We start from the raw sequence: 20,909 nt of genomic DNA, 5'->3' as shown, positions 1-20,909 counted from the left end.
TAGAGCTTAGCTGTGAGATGGCATCATGACCTGTTACCTGGCATTTTAACATCGGTGTGCGGTTACTATGGTACTCAATGGGTGTATACGCAGTATTGATGAGTAAGAATCTTTACATAAAGGGGACACATCATATGTGCACTGCCACTGTTGGGTGCAAAAACTTCATATTTTCTCTTCTTCTGGTTTCAGTGTGCAGAAGTCCAGTTACCTCACCTTATGCAGATTCATGTTAATGACAAACTTAAGTCTGGACCTTCATAGTAACTATTTGGAATGGTTATGGTCTTTTATCTGAAGGCATGCTGAAAATTAATGGTTCAAAAGTAATGGTTCAAAATTTTTAGTGCAAAAATTCTTGAAGCTTTCTAAATAAAACAAACATTATTAACATTCTACATCATTATTCTTCATGTCTACATATTTGAAGCCCTCAACCATTAGAGGGCTCCTAATTGCAGCATGTAACATTCTGGTATGTAACATAACTATGTTGGTGCATGAGAAACAGTGCACCGTAATCGAGTTTTGAATCTGTATAGTTCATCCACACACAGAACACACATTCCTTCAACATGACAATGCCAGACCACCCACGAGTGCTGTGACATTCGCACAATCTGATGCCTTGTGTTCACAGTGTGATCAGTCATCCTCCATACAGTCCAGCATTGGTCCCATCAGAATTTCATCACTTCCAAACCTTAAAGAACATCTTAGAGGACTTCACTTTCAACAAAGTCAAACATTTTACAGTAATGGTCTGGTCTCATGTTCAGAGAATTCTGTTCATTGTCAGGGTGACCACACTGAGAAATAAATATGTACACATGAATAATAAATATGTAGAATGGTAATAACATGTGTTTTATTTTAAAAACTTTAAAGAGTCTTTATACAAAAGAATTCAGAGACATTAACTCTGTATATTGGGAGCTACTGTTTTTTACTTTGGCCCAGTTCTGAGTACTTTTCTGCATGGCCTTGAAATTTTTCTGCTTAAATGCTGTGTACCATAGAATCGCCTTATTACCTCCTTTTAGTTGACTCATATGGGTAAGTATTGATGTATCTTCTTTACAATGTTACTACAAGTTCCAATGGTATGTATAGTTATCATACTTAGTCGTAATTTTCCAAGTCCACCAGAAGATGGGCCTGTTGTCCTGAAACCTGATAATGTTCTACTTCTACTGCAAAATATAATTTAATAGAACTGTATGTGGATCTTATCAATCACGAACAACATAACATCGCATTTTGAGATCCACACAATGTTCTCATGTTTGCTTTGTGCCACACATATCTCTGCTCACCTATGATAAAATAATATAAGCTTTATAAGAAACTCAGGAGAAATAAAATTAATGTCAATTAATTAGATAAAAACAAATATATAAAAACCACAATCAGAAATAAAAGACTGTAAAGCTCACATTGTAATATCAACAATATTATGGAAAGGGTAGTCTGCTACTCATTGTAAAGATGACACATTGAGTTGCTAACAGGCACAACGAAAAGACTGTTACAAATTAAGCTTCTGGCCAAAGCCTTCTTCAGAAACACACAGACTAAAAACCCCAAACCTCTAGTCTGGTTCGGCTTTGCTGATAATATCTTCATGATCTGGACTGAACCTCATTCCTTCACAACCTCAACACCTTACCTTCTCTCCCATCCGCTTCACGTGGTCTTCCTCCACCCAGCACCCTAAACGAAGACTACCTCTCTCAAGGCTCTATCCACACCTCTGTTCACACTAAACCCACCAACCACCAACAGTACCTGATTTTGAACAGATGCCATCACTTCCACACCAAAAAATCCCTCCCATACAGCCTGGCCAATCAGGTGTATCTACAATCATGAGAACTTCCTTGCCCAGTATGCTGAAGATCTCTTAAAGGACTTCACAGACTGTCACTGTCTCCCAGACCTAGTCCACCAACAGATTTACTGTGCCATATTCCCACACAGAGAGGTGTGAGACAGAAACCGTGTGTGTGAGGTGTGCTTGCTTGTGTGAATGTGTTTGTGTTTTCATTCCTGAAGAAGACTTTGGCTGAAAACTCAATATGTAACATTCTTTTCATTGTTTCTGTCTGCAACTCAGTGAGTCATCTTTACAGCGAATAGCAATCTATCCTTTTCACAATGTTATAGAATCACGAACAAAGTTTACAGTTCATCTTCCACTGTAAAATAAAGAATTAATACAAATAACAAAAAACAAAATATACTTACTGTCAAAGATATATGGCTTAGTTAGTTACATGTTCCATAAATCATCTGAATTCTTCTATCAAAATTTGGAACAAGACAGTTACAGGATACGAACTCACTATTTTTTAATCCTACTTATGCAACTAGTCTTATTTTTTTTTTTTACAGGCTAACAGTTTTTAAAAAGAAAGTTATCTACAGAATAGGAGGAGTTATGCAGTAGAAATGATGTTAGGTTAAATTTAAAACTTGCTTATTCAAAACACTTTGAATATTTCAGAGCTTTTGTTGTCATATCACATTTTTTAGACAGATCTCAAAACAACACAAACCTCTGAAATGGGATTGCAGCATGTAGCGCATTTTCCACTTCACATACATCAGCTGCAGCAAGAGAAGCAAGTGACGTGATACCAGCATTAAACAGAGCCCTCGCTCGTAGCCCATTAAGCAGATCGAGTCTCATTAGATCACACAACTCCCGATGAATGCCAAATTGTAATCTGTCTTGAAACTGAGAAAATAATAATTCCATATTGTCCCATCCCAATCTCTTGCAAAATGCTGTTACCATACCTGAAACATGAAACTGTTGGTATCACCAGTTTATGAAATATACATGACTGGAAAATAAAAACACTGTTTTCAAAATGTTGATACTTGTTGTTTATTGAACAGTTGACATAATCTAATTGTAGGTACAAATGCTCTTAAATGACATTTGTGTATTTCTCCAAGATCTACTAATAAGCCTTTCTCATAAATTATCAAAAGAATTCTAACATATTAACTATCTTGAATGAAAGTCACTGAAGTTCTGATCATATAATACTCAAACAAACATATGTTACATTGTCTAGTTAGAAATGAGTCAGGAATCCAATCTCAGATTGTGATTATACCGAAAAGGATCACTACATCTTAAATAGCACTGGAGATTTTAGAGGATATCTCAAGTTTATACCTCACAAACAAAATGTTTCTTAACAAATTATGATTCTCTTCTCAATGTTTGTTACTGAGGTCATGAAACATACTGAATTATTTTCCAATGTTACACTGCATAGATCCTAGCTGAAGTGTCTCAACAGTACTTGTCTCTACCTATTATTCCCTCCCACTACACACTACTTTATATTGCTGTACCCATGCTGTTACTATGTGATGGCTTATTTCATCTACTCTATTTCCTTTAGGTCAACATCTCGGTTTCCTTGTCTACTAGAATCCATTTTAGAACTTGTTTTGTCAATCTATCTGCTATTAATCTGGCTACATGACTCACTAAATTAAATTTCACTTTCACTACAGTAATCATTACATCTCCCACACTAGTTTGTTCCCCAATCGATTTGTTTGTTATTGCTGTCATGTATCTCTGTAATGCCCTTTGAACAATCATCAGTATCAGAGTGCTTCAGGTATTAACAGTTCATTTTTCACACCTATGAGTCTTAGCTCATAAAAAACACAGTGAGCAACTTTTTCTTTCAGATGAATAGGAAGTTTGGTTTTAAAAACTCTATTCAATCAACCAAAAGCAGTCCAGGACATTTTTATATTCCATTCATCTCTTTTCCAACCAATGCAATCACTGCTTTTGGCTGCTTTTAACACAAAAATCTGCCAACTGAATCTATTAGAAATGACTGCACCAACTGTTATCTACTGACGTAAGTGGCAGTACAGTCTATAAATATGAATGACCAAAATTCAGGTAACACAGAGTCACTGTAACTGGTGATGCTGAGTCTTAGTCTGCTGTGGAACCCTAAGGTTTTTAGTAATACATACAGAAAAGTTCTGTAAAATTAATGACAGAAGGAGCAGTGGTAGAAGTTGTAACTCGACTTGTCTGCAGTAGTGTTCAAAACTTAATGAAGACTTAAGACAGGTTGGGTGCAGTGGTGCAAAATTAATTTCCCACATAATACAACTATAAAGTCCACCTAAAACACACACATTATGTGCTACCATCACTGATGATGTCACTCACTTCACAGCAACTCTATTGTTAATATTATTTTTCAATATGGTGACAACGCTTTCAGTTATCAGGATGTAACGTATTATGTTTGAAGATTATCAGTTCATAGTTAAACAAATAAGGAAAAAACTTGAAAACAGAAGCCTAAGCCATTCCGTTACAATTAAATTACATATTCTCATTTAGAATACTCTATTATGCATACAACTCATATTTTTCCACCAGATCAAGTCAGCCTATTAATACTATTTGCTAACCATACGAAATTTGCTTGCTCTATAGGGAAATATGATTTAGAAAGAAATCCGCTTTCGCCCACAAACAAAGAGAAGATACACGGAACTTAAAATGAGGAGGGCACTTCATTGATATGCGATGTTTACCAATTTAGTTAACTGTCGGACATCCCAGAAATATTTTTCCATTGTTTCCAATTTTATCTTCAGGTAAAAGCAAAGACTCTATCCTTGTAAGTTGTCTGTGGCTGACTTCTTTTCTATATGTTTCCCTACAAGCTATAGGTCAATAATTTCCAATTCAATTAAAGCTGAAAGTAAAAGAAAATGATTCAGGGTTCTTCTGGGACAATTTCCTTCAGAAGACCTGCACCATTTTTATATCAGAGTCATGTTAAGAAGGGTGAGCCAATACCATAATAATAACATGTAGTGGTGAACTATATGAGAAACCTGGTGCTGCTCGGGTATTTATTTATTCCAGTCTTCTTTAGTCCCTCTCCTCCTTTCCCCTCACTCTGCCCATCTCCTCCTTTCTCTTCTCTCTATTTAGCTCCTCCTGCCTTCTCTCTCTGCCCATCCCATCTCTCCTTGTCCAACTCTCCTCCCACCTCTTTCTATCCCTCCCCCCATCCCTATCCATTACCTCCACCCCTCCCTCTCTCTCTCCATCTGTCCATCTGCACCTCCCCCTCTCTTTCTTAATCTCCTCCTCCCCCTCTCCCTGTTTTTCTCCACCTTTTCCTTTCTGTGTTCCACTCCACCTCTTGCCTTTCTCCATCTATCCCCCCTCCCCTATCTCTGTACACCTCCTCCTACTATCTGTGCCTGTCTCCTCCTTCCACCTCATGTCTGTCCATCAACTCATCCTCCCTTCTCTCTCCCCATTATCACACGCACCCCAATAGGAGCATGGTTGTTCGTAGTTAGGACGAGTTTCTTACCCATTGCTTTGCTCACATATGCACATGTCAAATATATTTCATGTCTATTTAATGTATTTCATGTGTACTTATACACTTATTTCATCTGTGTGTGTAGCGAATTTTGTCCTAAAGTTTCATTTTAGAAGCATATAATGTCACAGGTAAATATGGTGGTATATATGCCTACTGTTTGTGAAATGTATTGAGAGCAGAGTTAGTAGTAAAGGAATAATAAATTAAAACATCCTGCATGATGCAACAATTTCTCACACAGTCAGTGTCTATGACGTTATATGTACTGAACTATGTGTCGTACAAAGATATATTTTTGCAGGTACATTCAGTGGCAAATGTGGATAAAGTCTGTACAAAATGTTGTGAATAGAGTAAGAAGCAATGAAGTAATAAATTTAAATGTCTTGAAAGACACTGTAATTTTTCATGTATTCATTGTTCATAACGTAGTATCTCCTGAACTTAATATCGTACACAGACACAATTTTTCTGGTACATTCAAAGTGTGACAAACGTAGTTAGTAGTAAAGAAGCAATAGATTAAAACATCATGCTTCACATGGCAGTTTTACTGCATGAACTGTGAAAATGTAGTAAGTGACAAACATTTTTCATCATCTTGTGGGCGCCATCAGTGAGAAAAAGTTTTGTAAAGTTTTAAATTATGTCTAAAGTTTGTTGCAAGTCTCTAAGTATTCTCATTCACAAATACTGGATGACTAAACTGTGAGTACTCTCATGTCGTAGGCTACACTACTCTTCATTCTCACCCCACCCCATTGACAGATGGGTGGTTCTTACCCCTGCAATGATTCTATCCAGACAGTAAATGATATGTAAATCGGTCCAGTGTTTTAGGAGGAGGTGTGGAACGTACATTTACACAGACATAAATACTTACAATATGGAATTTAAGAAATGGATGTCATATTAGCATTGGTTACACAACTTCCTCATTGTGGCCATGTCAAATAGGATAAATATGGCAGCAGGACAGAAGGAATCAATGTGGAAAAGAAACTGACTGTCCAAAGGAAGAGCAAGAAATAAGAGGGTAACATTTGCAAATGATATGGGGGGAAAAAAAGACAGAGAGAGAAAGAAAGAAAAAAAGGGATGAGAAAAGCTTGAGTAGTTTATAATGTGGCATAGATAATGGTTCTAAAGATGGACAGAAGGAAAACAGCTAGTTTATGCCAAGAGGGAAGCTATGCCAATGATAACAGGTAATGCTTTAATCTCGTCTCGAAGGAAGAATGGTTTTGAATGAGATGCAGATTACTGGGTAGTCTGTTCCACAGTTGTATGGCTGAAGTGGAAAGAAGATGGAGAAAGATATAGTGTGATTCAAAGGTACAGCCAAGATGTTGGATGTATCTGATCTGATGTGCATTACGGGATAGAAAAATGAAGATCAACTATTAATTTTTTTTTAATCAAAGCTAATAACCACAGCGTAAGTGTGTGAAAAGTTCAACTTGCACAAAACTAAAGGAGTCACTGGTATTGTGGTTCCAGCATAAAGGAAGCAGTTGTAATTCCCATACCAGGTCTGATGTCAGTAGCCTTCCGTGAAGTTCCAAAGAGTGAAGGAAAATTTAATGTGGCTGATTCAGTTTAAACACTGGTTTGTGATTTGAGAAACTGCTGTTCAGGGCGAGAAACTTGTGTGACAAAGTCGCAACAGATGAATTTTGCAGTGAATTTTTCAGTTACATCAAACAGAACAGTTTTCTCCCTGGACAGATGTACAACTCCGATTAAACTAGACTGTACTGGGAGGGCATTCCCACAGGAACTTTAGCCTCTTGGAGTGGAACACACGGCACCAGAAGCAAGCCTAATAAATAAAGGTTAACTGTTTTTCTTCTGCACAAATTCAATATATGAACACAACTGAAGTCACTCATTATTTGCAAATCAACAAACTACACACATATGAGGAAGTATTGAACTTATCACTTTATTACATACATCAATACTTTTCTGCAGACATCATAAGGGAGCCTGGATGGACAGTAATATCTTCAGAGAATGGTTCAATTCTGTATTTGTTTCTGCTGAGAGTGTGTATATGGATGGGAGAGATTTATCTGAAAGAGATGTTCTTTTACTAGACAGCACACCTTGTCGTCCTGTATAATATATGCTTGTTTTGGATGGCAGAATGACTTAAGGCAATGGACCAAGGCACAATCACAGCTGAGAGACATCATCGCTAGTCAAATTTCATGAAACAACTTGGACAAAAAACCTCATTTTCTGGAAATCTGCAAATGTGTACAATGCAGTGCATGGTGTTAATAAGTTTTGGGACAATTTGAAGAGAACAACAAATGCTTGCTCATGGAAAAAGATTGCAACACCCTAAAACATAACCAGCTTTCATGGCTACATTTCAATTACTTAACTTGTTGACAATGGACAATTCTTTTATGTGACGCAGCATGTGAAAGTTGCTGGATTTGGATGGGTTACTCCTGTAAACGAAATATCAGATCTGAAGATGGTTCTAGATAAACCAAAACCGGTCATACGAATAAACATTTTGCAATCAAGACGGATTACAAGTAACATTGTAATTCTGACTGCGCAAACATAGCCAAAAGAGATAAAATATTTCTTAAATATGTTTTACTGCATCACAACACAGATAAAACTGACACAGGTTTTGCGTCTAAAACATGATGTAGTGCTGACTGACTGTGGCCACTGCCACTGCTTCTAATGCAAATACCAACAATAGCAAATTACAGTAGACACTGTTTTGATCAAACTTGATTGAAATTACAGTTAAGATTTGAATGCTTTTACAAAACTGGTCCTGAAAACTGGTTTTACAATATTTCTGAAACAGTTATTGTGTTGAAACATTACAATACTCATATCACAATTATGTAAAATTTGCATCTATGATGATCTCTTAATTATTTTTGTTAAATGCTTTACAAATACAGTGTGATTTTAGTCGTAACATAACTCCTGTGTGTTTGCAGTTGCCTCCAATGTAATTACTATCACTTTTCTATGTATGAATTCCATGAATCATAAATTGGGCTCTTGTTTACACCATTTTCGACTTAGTTTTAATTTATTCTTACAAATTAATTACAATACATATTAAATGATCACAGTTAATCTTAAGTTGATCTATTCTCATCAATAAAGTAATCCAACAAAGTTACAATTCAAGCTCTTGCATTTACATAACTTCGCATAAACTTTGCTCGGTGGTATCATATTCCTCGATATGTTTAGAATCATATGTTCCATTAAATGCTGCCCTATTCTGTTGCATTAGAAACCTCTACGGAGAACTTTGAAAGTTAAGGTCAGGAAGAATGTGATACTGCTACTTGTCTGACCAATCTTGTACAACACATTTACAATTGTGTTTACGTGTTAAAAACATCTGTGAATAATTAAACAGTGATGGCTGTGAAATAGGATTTGAGCAGCTGTGTTATGCAGATATAATGAACAAAGTTTTTTCAGTAGTGGAACAGGTTGCTAAAAAGAGGCGATCAAGGAACCTGTTGTTGTGCTTGTGAAGGCACAAAAGGAAGTGCTGATCTGTCATTACAGTAGTATTCCAGACTAAATTTGTTTGACTATAACTATGTTTTGACCAGTGCAAAACTATCATCAGGAAAGGGTGAATGAAAAACAGGAACAGGAAAAACTGGATGATTTTTTCCCGAAGATGAACTAAAATAAAATACATTGTGTTTTCATTGTAATTTTTAAACTAGCTGTCAGTTTCTGGTGAGTGAAAAGCACGTAACTCAGTAACATGTTTTGTAAACACAGTAAATAGTTCAGGGTACCTTCCATTCCAAAGGCTGTTGCACGCAGCGACTATTATATCGACTTGTAAATAATAGATTTCTGCTAGACACTAGCCATTCTCAATGCACTATCGTTTTTGATCAATGCATGTAACACCTGTTGGTCAGATGAACCCCGACCAACAGGCATTACATGCGGTGATCAAAAATGATAGCGCATTGAGAATGGCTAGTTTGTAGCTGAAATCTAAATCTGCCGAAAAAATTTCAAAAGGACGACTGATAGCTGAAATCTATTATTTAAAAGGCAATAAATAGTTGCTTCTGGTAATAATGTATGAAGTTTGGATTACCCATGTTTTTCAGTTATCCATGCAGTCTCGGGTCCACATTAACCAGGATAATCAGGAGTCTGGTGTAGTTCATTTCCAGCCCTACTTTCAAATTTGCTCTACTACATTTTTTCACTGGTTGCTCACATTTGCCTCTAGTGCATAATCAGTAAAATGTCATCAGCAAAACAAATGTTGTTCTGTGTATTTCATTAATACATATTCTTCCTCCTTTTTGCTGGTTAGCAATTTGGAATTTCTTGTAAAGTTGCTGAATTTTGCAGTAAATAAAATAATTGACAGACACACAAATTTACAAACTCCAGGTAGAAATGAACATTTGACACAAATTAAAGCTGTCTGTCTGACTGGACCTGAACCTAGATATCTATTGTAATATCTCAACCCCCATGTGCATGTCAGTGTAGCTACTGCATAGACAGTATTGGTGAGAGGTGCTAAATGTATAATGGCTCTGAGCACTATACGACTTAAGTTCTGAGGTCATCAGTCGCCTAGAACTTACAACTAATTAAACCGAACTAACCTAAGGACATCACACACATCCATGCCCGAAGCAGGATTCGAACCTGCGACTGTAGCGGTCGCTCGGCTCCAGACTGTAGCGCCTAGAACCGCACGGCCACTCTGGCCGGCGCTAAATGTATGACTCTGAACCACTACCACCCTTCAATTACCACATGGCTTCTAATTCAAAATGATGAATTTATAGTTCACTCTGGTCTTGTCACTCTTAAAGAGAGGACAGATTATTAAGAGAGGCCGAGACAGCCCTATTGTAACACTGAATTAGAATTTACAAGAACAGTTGAGGAGCGTTTTTTCAAAAATTGATAAATGCAAAAAAAGGAAATTTTTAAGGAAACAATTTTTAGATATTATACTGAAATACTAATTACATAAATTAGATAATTAAACATAATCACACAAATGTGATAATTTAACATTTACACAGCCTCTGTAGGTACAATTCCGATTGTGTGTTTGACTTTCTAAAATTTTCATTGTTAATTTCAGAATGGTATGACTGAGTTTCCAAGCTATTTCTAAAGTCGATACATGCAATGATGAAAGTTAAAAGTTTTGTTAGTAAATTTGTTCCAATTCATTTTTTCCCATTTTTTGCAAACCTTTAACATTTATTACAAATAAATCCACCTTATTGTTCATTTTGAATAAAAATACAATAATATACTACAATATAGTACTTTATAACAACAAAAACAAACAATTATTACACACACACACACACACACACACACACACACACACACACACAAAAGAATTTAACTTTTGCGAGCTATCGGAGCCAGTAGCTCTCTCTTCTCGCAGAAGAGTTGAAGGGGGCCTCTGATATGAGGTTGGCAAATGAAATACTTATGTACCCAGTATCTACAATTTTTCCTCTCTTGTTATTTTTTAATGTCACTGACATTCAATAAAGGCACCAAATCAAGGTAATTGAGTTGTGTGTGTGAGTTGTTTTTGCGTGAGTTTGTGTGTGTACGTATGTTTGTCTATTGTTGACAAAGGTCGTTGGCCAAAAGCTTTAAGTGTGAAAATCTTTTTGTTGTGCCTATCTGCGACTCAGCATTTCCGCTATATGATGAGTAGCAACTTTCCTTCTCACAATATTGTTATAATTGAGTTTGTGGGAATATATGTTGTCTTCAACACTGAATATGGTTTTATGACTTCAGCATATAAAAATATCTCTAATGTACATTAGTACAATTCCTTCTCTGAAGGCAAACAGGATCAAAGTTTACAGATTCATTGTTAACTGTCTCTAGGTGAAAAAAAAAAAAAATGTTGGGCAACCTGCTGAAGCGATGGTTATTTGGAGTACTTCTACACCGTAAGCAAGAGCACTCAAATAATAATATCACCACCACCATGTCCAAAGACAACAAAAACGCTTTCCTTTTAATTTAGTTTGTAGCTTCTCTTATTTTGACTTTATAAACACTTATCACAGTGTTACAAGATCCTGAATGCTACTGCTAATCAGCACATAGAATTGTGTAGTAAAGCAAAGCCTTTGATTTGTGTCCTATGTCTTTCAGACATTATACTAAAGAGTATGATTAATATGCACTTATCAGAATTAGAACAGACAGTACCTGCATAAGTAGAGGCAGACTGCTGAAGGGACTGCAACATTCCTTTGCTACATTTAAATTTGTTGGCCACTTCTGTGAGAGGAACTTCATTAATAAGGTCCTGAAGAGCCAATGCTGTATAAAACCGACGGTGTATGGCCATTTTTCTCAGCTGCATTTTTCATAAAATCATAATTTTGCATTAATGAAGACAGAACCAAGATGATCACTATACATAAGAAAAAATACTGTCTAAATATAAGGGGCAATCAAAAAGTTTCCATTTGAGGGCGTTCCTGCAGTATATGTGCAACATAGCGTGTCTCTGATGTAGGTATGTAAGTACCGACATGTAGGCAAGGGATTAGAGTTGCATTCGTGTCTTTCCAACGTGCATATGGTAAGTGCAGAAATGTGAACTATGACAACATTATTACCAAACGCATCCAAACAGGACCAAGATATTGCTATTCTTTTCTTGGCTCCTGAAGAACAAATACCAACAGACATCCATCATAAAATGAAGACTGTGTAGGGGGCAGCACGTCTGCTGAAAATCACCACTGTGTAATGGTTCAAGAAAAATACAAAAGCTACTGCTGCTTCAAGACAATGCATGTTCCCATATCACAAGTGTCATAACGCAGAAGTTACACCAATTGAAGTAGGAGACACTCGAGCACTTGCCCTACAGTACTGCTCTGTCCAAATCTGATTATCACACCTTCAGTCCCTTAAAAAAGGTCTTGAAGGATAGACGAATCATGCTGGATGAGGATGCACAACACGCAGTTACAGGCTTCTTCACATAGTAGGATGTGATATTTTAGCAAATCGGTACCTTCAACCTGGTGCATTGGTTGTATGATTGCCTCAATGCTCACGGCAATTTTGCATGATTGGCATACCGATTCTGGACTGTATGGCATTTGAACAGAAACTTTTTCATTGCCCCTTGTAGTTTGAATGCATAAAAAAATATACATATATGCCAAATTAAAAAAAAAAATCACTGTCATGTTAGCGTGAGAAACTTTTATTGATCAAGACACTCCTATAAAATACATTTTCTGAAACACTCATCATTCTTTGTAAATATATGAATAAATTTTCACAAGTATGGCAACAGGCAGCAAGGGTCTTTTGGAAAACTGCTGCTTTCAACAGGTCATTATTGACAAATGATGAGCCATTCAAGTTTTCCTTCATCGTGCTGAATAAATGATAATGGTATGAGAGAAGTGTTTCTGGGTGGAGAAATTGAGAAAATGATCAACAGAGAGCCAGAAGGTGCTGGAGGTGGTGGTGGTGGTGGCGGTGGTGTGGGGGGGTCAAAAGATTTGAAGCATCGCAACATCACATATAAGAATAATTTATTTACTTAGTTCACATGTCTAATGTTTTCACATCAATGCACAATGACATCAATGTCAGACGGTGCTTGCCATTAATGGCCACACCATCTGCATTCCTCAGAATAACCATTTTGAACATGCAATGGATTTTCTGTGTAAACCAGCAATTGAACTTGTGTTGACATGCAATAACGCTAAAGAAATATGTGTTGCATACAAAGTTAATTGAAACATTTGTTCACATTAAGCATGATGTAACCCAATATGTTAATATACATGTGACTAATCTTTAAAGTTATCTGTATATCTACACGGTGAACTACCTAACCATGATTAAAATTCATAGTCTTAAAGAAAATTAAATTGCTCAATTTTACTAACACTGAAAAAGAAATATAAGAATTTTAAAGATCTCTGGGACACAACACCATGGGAAATCAGAGTTTGAATTTATTTATCACATATCTCAAAGGGAACTAAATAACAATTGAGAAAAGCTGTCAAAAGAATGATGAAAAATAAAACCTTCTGCGTAAAGAACTACAATGATTGATAATGCCGTGGTGTAAAGTAAGGTGTCAAAGTTGAGTGACTGTAGGAAGATACGAGACGACTTAGACAAAATATCCAGTTGCTATGATGAATGGCAGCTAGCCCTAAATGTGGAAAACTGTAAGTTAATGCAGATGAGTAGGAAGTCAAATTCTAAAGGTGGCAGGGGTAAAATACAGGGAGCAAAAGGCTATTTACAATTTGTACAGACACCAGATGGCGGTTACAAGAGTCGAGGGGCATGAAAGGGAAGCAGTGGTTGGGAAAGGAGTGAGACAGGGTTGTAGCCTCTCCCCGATGTTATTCAATCTGAATATTGAGCAAGCAGTAAAGGAAACAAAAGAAAAATTCAGAGTAGGTATTAAAATCCATGGAGAAGAAATAAAAACTTTGAGGTTCGCCGATTACATTGTAATTCTGTCAGAGACAGCAAAGGACTTGGAAGAGCAGTTGAACGGAATGGACAGTGTCTTGAAAGGAGGATATAAGATGAACATCAACAAAAGCAAAACGAGGATAATGGAATGTAGTCAAATTAAATCGGGTGATGCTGAGGGGATTAGATTAGGAAATGAGACACTTAAAGTAGTAAAGGAGTTTTGCTATTTGGGAAGCAAAATAACTGATGATGGTCGAAGTAGAGAGGATATAAAATGTAGACTGGCAATGGCAAGGAAAGCGTTTCTGAAGAAGAGAAATTTGTTAACATCGAGTGTACATTTAAGTGTCAGGAAGTAGTTTCTGAAAGTATTTGTATGGAGTGTAGCCATGTATGGAAGTGAAACATGGACGATAAATAGTTTGGATAAGAAGAGAATACAAGCTTTCGAAATGTGATGCTACAGAAGAATGCTGAAGATTAGATGGGTAGATCACATAACTAATGATGAAGTATTGAATAGAATTGGGGAAAAGAGGAGTTTGTGGCACAACTTGACAAAAAGAAGGGACCGGTTGGTAGGACATGTTTTGAGGCATAAAGGGATCACAAATTTAGCATTGGAGGGCAGTGTGGAGGGTAAAAATTGTAGAGGGAGACCAAGAGATGAATACATTAAGCAGATTCAGAAGGATGTGGGTTGCAGTAAGTACTGGGAGCACAGCATAGGGTAGCATGGAGAGCTGCATCAGACCAGTCTCAGGACTGAAGACAACAACAACAACAACAACAACAACAAGTCAAACCTGTAATATGTAATATTCGAATACAGTATTACTAGTTGGTTGGTTGTTTTGGGGAAGGAGACCAGACATCGAGGTCATCGGTCTTTTCGGATTAGGGAAGGACGGAGAAGGAATTCTGCCGTGCCCTTTGAAAGGAACCATCCCGGCATTTGCCTGGAGCGATTTAGGGAAATCACGGAAAACCTAAATCAGGATGGCCGGACGCGGGATTGAACCATCGTCCTCCCGAATGCAAGTCCAGTGTCTAACCACTGCGCCACCTCGCTCGGTAGTATTACTAGTATCCTGCTTGATACAGTAAAATCGTTTAAATATCTGGGCATAATGTTGCAAAGTGACATGAGGTGGAACGAGCATGTGAGAACAATGGTAAGGAAGACAAAGTTCAAATTCAGTTTATTGGGACAATTTTAGAGAAAGAGCAGTTCACCGGTAAAGAAGACCGCATATAGGGTGCTGATGTGGCCTATTCTTGAGTACTATTCGAGTGTTTGGGATCAGTACCAGGTTGGATTGAAGGAAGTGACTGAAGCAATTTAGAAGCAGGCTGCTACATTTGTTACCAACAGGATCAAATAACATGTAAGGGTTACGGAGATGCTTTGAGAAGTCAAGTTGGAATCCCTGGAGGGAAGGTGATGTTCTTTTTGAGAAACACTATTGAGAAAATTTAGAGAAATCACATTTGAAGCTGACTGCCAAACAATTCTACTGTCGCCAACATACACTGCATGTAAGGACCATAAAGATAAAATGTGAGAAATTAGGGCTCATACAGAGGCATATAGACAGTCATTTTTCCCCCACTCTGAGAGGAACAGGAATGGAAATGACAAGCAGTTGTACAGGGTACCCTCCACCACACACTGTAAGGTGGCTTGTGGAGTATCTATGTAAACGTAGATTGGGCAAATTGGAGTTCATGGAGCACATGAGACATATGTGATAAAAGAAGCAGGCGAGCAACTCCACTATGACCAATCATATGTCATGGTTGTGTCTACTGAAAATTATACTAATGCAAATAAATGGTACTGGTGCTACATATCACTCCAGTTAAATAGTACTTTTTCCTACAGCAATTTTTTGTACCTGGAGTGACATCACTGGAAAAACAAGACTAATATGCATGAATACTGTCAAATGTGGTCTTTGTGTGTTGAACTGCAATTTGTCAGACCAGAAAAGACAAATCAAGTGAACTTAGTGGCTTCATCTGAATCACTACGAGTGTACCACAGAAGAGTTGGCCATCAAAATAAGAAACACAGGAAGAATAGTTTAAAAAACTTGATCTCAACATAGACGATGCAAGGATGAATTTCGCAAAGGTTGTGCGATGGAAAAGATGCATAGATTACCATTCAAACAATGAGTACACCATTCTATAAATATTAGTGAATTAGGCCTTAGGCTCTTTAAGTACAGTCATTTGGAAGTGACCAATATTATTTATGTTTCAAAGGTGATTTCAGTAACTTTCATATATGTATCAACTTGAAACACAAAAGTAAGTATTGTTCACTTAAACAATTTTTACATAAAGCTTTAAAAGAAACCTTTTGGGAACGCGTATGCATTATACCATGTGTGTACTAACCTGTACCATCAGTCATTAGACCAACTGACCTTTTGCTATAGTTCGAGCACTCAATGGTGGTATTCCTATATCCCTGGTTAGCTCTGTACCCTTTGATATACAGTGATTACAAGTAAATATTGGGGCAGTGCTTACTGTACTTCACAGCAAGGAGGCAGTTCTACATAGTGTGGCTACTAACTGAAATGACAAACAATATGATATTCTATGTACACACTTGACATGGTGCTACATGGAAAGCCCAATGACTGAACAACCTGGGAGATGGTACACCTCACACTTTGAACAACCAGAAACCAGCCATAGTTATGAGGACGTGCTGAAAAGTAATGCCTCTGAATTTTTTATGTGAAAACTCTTAAAGCTTTTTAAATAAAGCAAACATTATAAATATTCTAAAGCTTTATTCTTCATGTCTACATATTTGCAGCCAATGGCTGAAAGAAGGCTCCGAACTGTAGCATGTAACATGGTGGTGTCTATCCTTTCGGACATGTTTGAAAAAGCAGACACCATACTAATATTTCAACCCCTATTAATCAAGGCAAACACATTAGCTGCCAGTCGACATCGATTTATATGAATGGGTCAAGTTCAAAGTTTGTGCTGGAGCAGATTCAAATCTGGATATGTTGCTTACTAGGCAGGTGTTCTGCCCACTACACCATCTGGACACAGTGTATGTTGGGACATATCTGGAAGAACAGATGATGGCTAATGGTTCCTTTAGAGTAGATGCACACCAAGTTCAAACTCTTAGGGGAATTGGCAAGATGCCACAAGTAACGAGGCTAATGAGCAAGGCCACTGTATCAGGAGGGTGTGGCATAGTGTTACTTAAACAACAATAAACCACTGATTAATCGATAGTGTATGCACTATCGTCACTATCAGTAGTCTGGTTTAACTATTGATAGTTATACCATTTATAATGTAATTCTTCTTTAATAGATGTGCAAAAATTGTTGGATCCTATCCTATTACCTCCCTGGTGTGTGGAGTGTAGAGGGAAAGTAGACTGTATGGTGATATTTAGTCAACATCAAATATTGTGGCACCTTAGCCAGTCTATGCTGTTTATAAACATATGTTGTTAATAGACTGATCACTGTGGGGGAGGGAACATGTGAGAGCGAATTTTCTAGTTTGTCCTCCAGTGATGACAAGTCACAGTCGTGTGCATTCGTACCGATCAGGCGCTTATTGTAAAAATTATACATGTAAATAACATTGATTCATGAATGCACATTATACAGATGGTCATCTTCAAATGTGTGAGCATACTTGCTTTTAGCAAAGAATACAAATGTAAATAAGATTGCTGTAATACAACGCAGTTAGTAGAGGGAAAAAATGACATTTTAATGCTTTGTTATGTGTTTGTGATTGTACTGCATAATGCATCTCAAAATAAATATGATTATTATCATTATTAATTAAACACACCCGCAACTGTCCTGTTCTGTTTCTGAGTCCACATTGTACTGACAAGTGTTTTCAGTTGTACATGTATAAGGTGATATGAAAACACACAACTCCTAATCCTGTATATATTTCATAAGCTCTTACCCATTAATGGTTAAACCCCTTATTTGAAACTTGTGAAGCATGTGAATTAGCTCACCATTATTTTTCTTTTCTTATTTTTCGAGTTTTCAGCATTCTAAGAACCGATTAATAATTTTTTCAGAGTCAAGAGGAAGAATGCTACCCCTATAACTTCTCGCTCTTCAAGGTATCATAGGAGGTGACTTCATTGTATCGACAATGGTTTCTTTGTCATTCATTTCGTTATTTTAAGGCCACACAACCACAGGATTATTCTTCGTCACAGAACTATTGTGCCACAATGGTTGAATCACTGTCATTGGCAGCAGTGAGACAAAGAGCACAGTCACCACGAAGTGTTACGAATGATGCCGACACGAAATAATCAATATCGTGTGGCACCGATAGTCTCTGTTGGCTGCGGAAATCCCGCTCTTCCAAGACTGCTTTGTTTGTGTGAGAAGTGCATAAAGAGAGTTTTTCATTATTGTTTTGGAAATGAATTGTAAAAATCAATCATCTGAAGTGTACCATCTGCAGTAAGATAATAAACATTTATGAATTACAACTAATTAAGAGACCACTTTAAAAAAATTAGAGAACCATGGATAGAACTGATAGGTGCGGGATCAACTAGTGAGCTAGATCAAGCGTAAGAGGTGGAAAAAAACGAGAAGCTCTATAAATAATTATTTTAATAGAAGTTGGCTGTATGATGTCAGTTCAAAAGTAAAGAAAGAACAACTGAAATGTTGCTTACTAAATAAATAGCAGGATATGACCCAAATGTTTAATTAAGGCTAAATACATTAAGAATAAATTTTCTCTGTGTAAGCAAGTGCATAAAGTAAGGAGGAAAGGTCATGATTTAATGTAGGGAATGTATTTTTGTGCTGTTCTGTTAAAGAAAGTTTCAGAAAAAAATGCCTATATATTGCTCTGTAAAAAAGTTGAAAGGCAGTCGCCATAATTTGTTTTGGACTATATAAAAGCGGGAGCTGTGAACTCTCTCTCTCTCTCTCTTTCTTGTTTGTTTGTTTTCGATGGCTGTTTCATAAAATGTAAGTGTCGCTCCCACATCGGTAACTTTTGCAAAAATAATTACATTAATATTGTTATAAAAGCCACATTTGAATTAAGAACCTACTTTCCTCTTCCATTAATGCCACATCTCAACTTATTATGTAGGATTTTAGAATCTTTTTCAGGCCACAGCAAAGGACAGTTGCTGATGAATTGATTGGTGGCCACAGTCAAACGCTACTAGTGTTCAATCGGCATTTACTTTATCAAACTTTTATTTAAGCATCCCGGAGATTTCATCTATTGATCATTTCTATCAGTATCCGGGAAAGATAACTACGCAAACTGTGTAATTTTGAGATCAGTCAGTAGCCTCTAAACAATGCAGACGGTCAACGTTCTCATCGGTCTGATGTGAATCGAATGCTGGATGGCAGAAAGAAAATTTTTACTTGCTCAGTAATGAATTTTCAATGCACCATTTTAACATTTCAGAAACTTTGCCACTAGCAGAAATGATTAAAAAGTTTTATACTATTATTTTCTTTTTCTTTTAAACAGCAGAAATATTATACAATGTCATGTCATTTGTGTGCTATTTACAGACACTACCAACCTTGACAAATCACTGAATAATTGAGTTTCCATCCACCCCAATAGCTGAGTGGTCAGTGCGACGGAATGCCATGAAAAGAGGCCTGGGTTTGATTCCTGGCAGAGTCGGAGATTTTCTCCACTCTGGGACTGGGTGTTGTGTTATCATCATCATCATTATTTCATCCCCTTTGACACACAAGTCATCGAACTGGCATCAACTCAAAAGACTTGCACCAGGCGACCAGTCCACCCGACGGGAGGCCCTCGCCTCACGACATTTCAACGGGCTAGACTTATTTTCTTATTCATTACTACAAGTAAGTAACACAGTTGAATGTGAATGCCTCTGTAATGAGCTTTCTTAAAATATTGCTACAGTCGCGCACCTTCATAGCGGGCCGCACAAGGTTTACACTTGAGAGGTACATTTCAAGTTTCTATGATAACAGAGTAACAAGTGAGAAACGAATGCGAACCCCATCACCGCCTGAACCAAAATTAATACAGCATCACAAAATCAGCCGCTTGTAGCATTACTATTACTGTGTTGCTGTCTTCTGAGTAAATAAACAACATGCTTTGGTCTGTGATTTATACAGATGTGCTTGCATTGCATTAACAAATCAAAACAGAATTAAAACTTCTGGTGCTTATGAAATGGCATCAATATTAGCGCATATCTTCTGCCAAAAATGGCTAACTATAGCAAGTTGTAAATATAGGTCATATTAACCAAACTGGAATTTTTCAATGGTAGTGGAAAGCTCACAGGTATCGTGTAATTTAAGCTGTTGTTATGAACTTGCAGCATGCCACAGCTGAAAATAGGGACACAACCTGACTTTTTATCAAGAAATAAAAAAGATAGATGTTTCTCAACGCAACTTATGACAGAGCTACAACCATTTATTCCTACTTTAAGCTGTTGTATCACAGCTCCAGTGAAGTCAACGAAATGCTATCTATCAGCATCTGTCAAGCGTGAACTTTGAGCAGCCTGGGTATATTATAGGACTAGATCAGTATGATGGGTGAAGGTGCAACAATGCTGTCTCTCCCTGCACCTTTCCTTGCCCTTCATCACTATGCTCTTGATACCACACCATGCGCTTCCCTCAGTGAACGACAAAACTTCCACGAAAACGACAAGGCACACTTTATGTCGACTGCATTAAGATCATGAAAGCTGCCGATCTCAGTTATGTAGCAGCTGTAGCACTTCAATAGAGTAATGGCCCTATTAATTTGTATTCAGTGTCAACTCAAGGAGAAAAACCCCTACTCTCTCCAGTGCTCTTCCGCTATACCCTCTTACTCCTGTGTGCAGTTTATACCATATCTGCTGCAGTTCATCAGCAAGCATGCACACCTAAGGTAGCAGCATTGCATGGCAGACTAGTAAATCTTACCCCTCTC

The 20,909-nt window shown here is 37.2% G+C and overlaps 1 protein-coding gene across 1 annotated transcript in view; it reads right to left on the bottom strand.

Annotated features, from left to right (window-relative positions):
- The window catches only part of LOC126199248 (DNA polymerase theta-like), a 363,755-nt gene that overhangs the window by 124,814 nt on the left and 218,032 nt on the right, over positions 1-20,909 (bottom strand). The window contains exons 14-15 of the mRNA XM_049936047.1: positions 11,655-11,805; positions 2,559-2,802 (exon numbers count right to left, since the gene is read on the bottom strand). Coding sequence (XP_049792004.1) covers positions 2,559-2,802; positions 11,655-11,805 — 395 coding nt within the window. The remainder of the gene's footprint in view (positions 1-2,558; positions 2,803-11,654; positions 11,806-20,909) is intronic.

Source organism: Schistocerca nitens, chromosome 1, assembly GCF_023898315.1.
Source record: "Schistocerca nitens isolate TAMUIC-IGC-003100 chromosome 1, iqSchNite1.1, whole genome shotgun sequence".
Lineage (NCBI taxonomy): Eukaryota > Metazoa > Arthropoda > Insecta > Orthoptera > Acrididae > Schistocerca > Schistocerca nitens.
The sequence above is the reverse complement of the archived record's forward strand: the minus strand, read 5'-3'. Positions and strand labels throughout refer to the sequence as shown.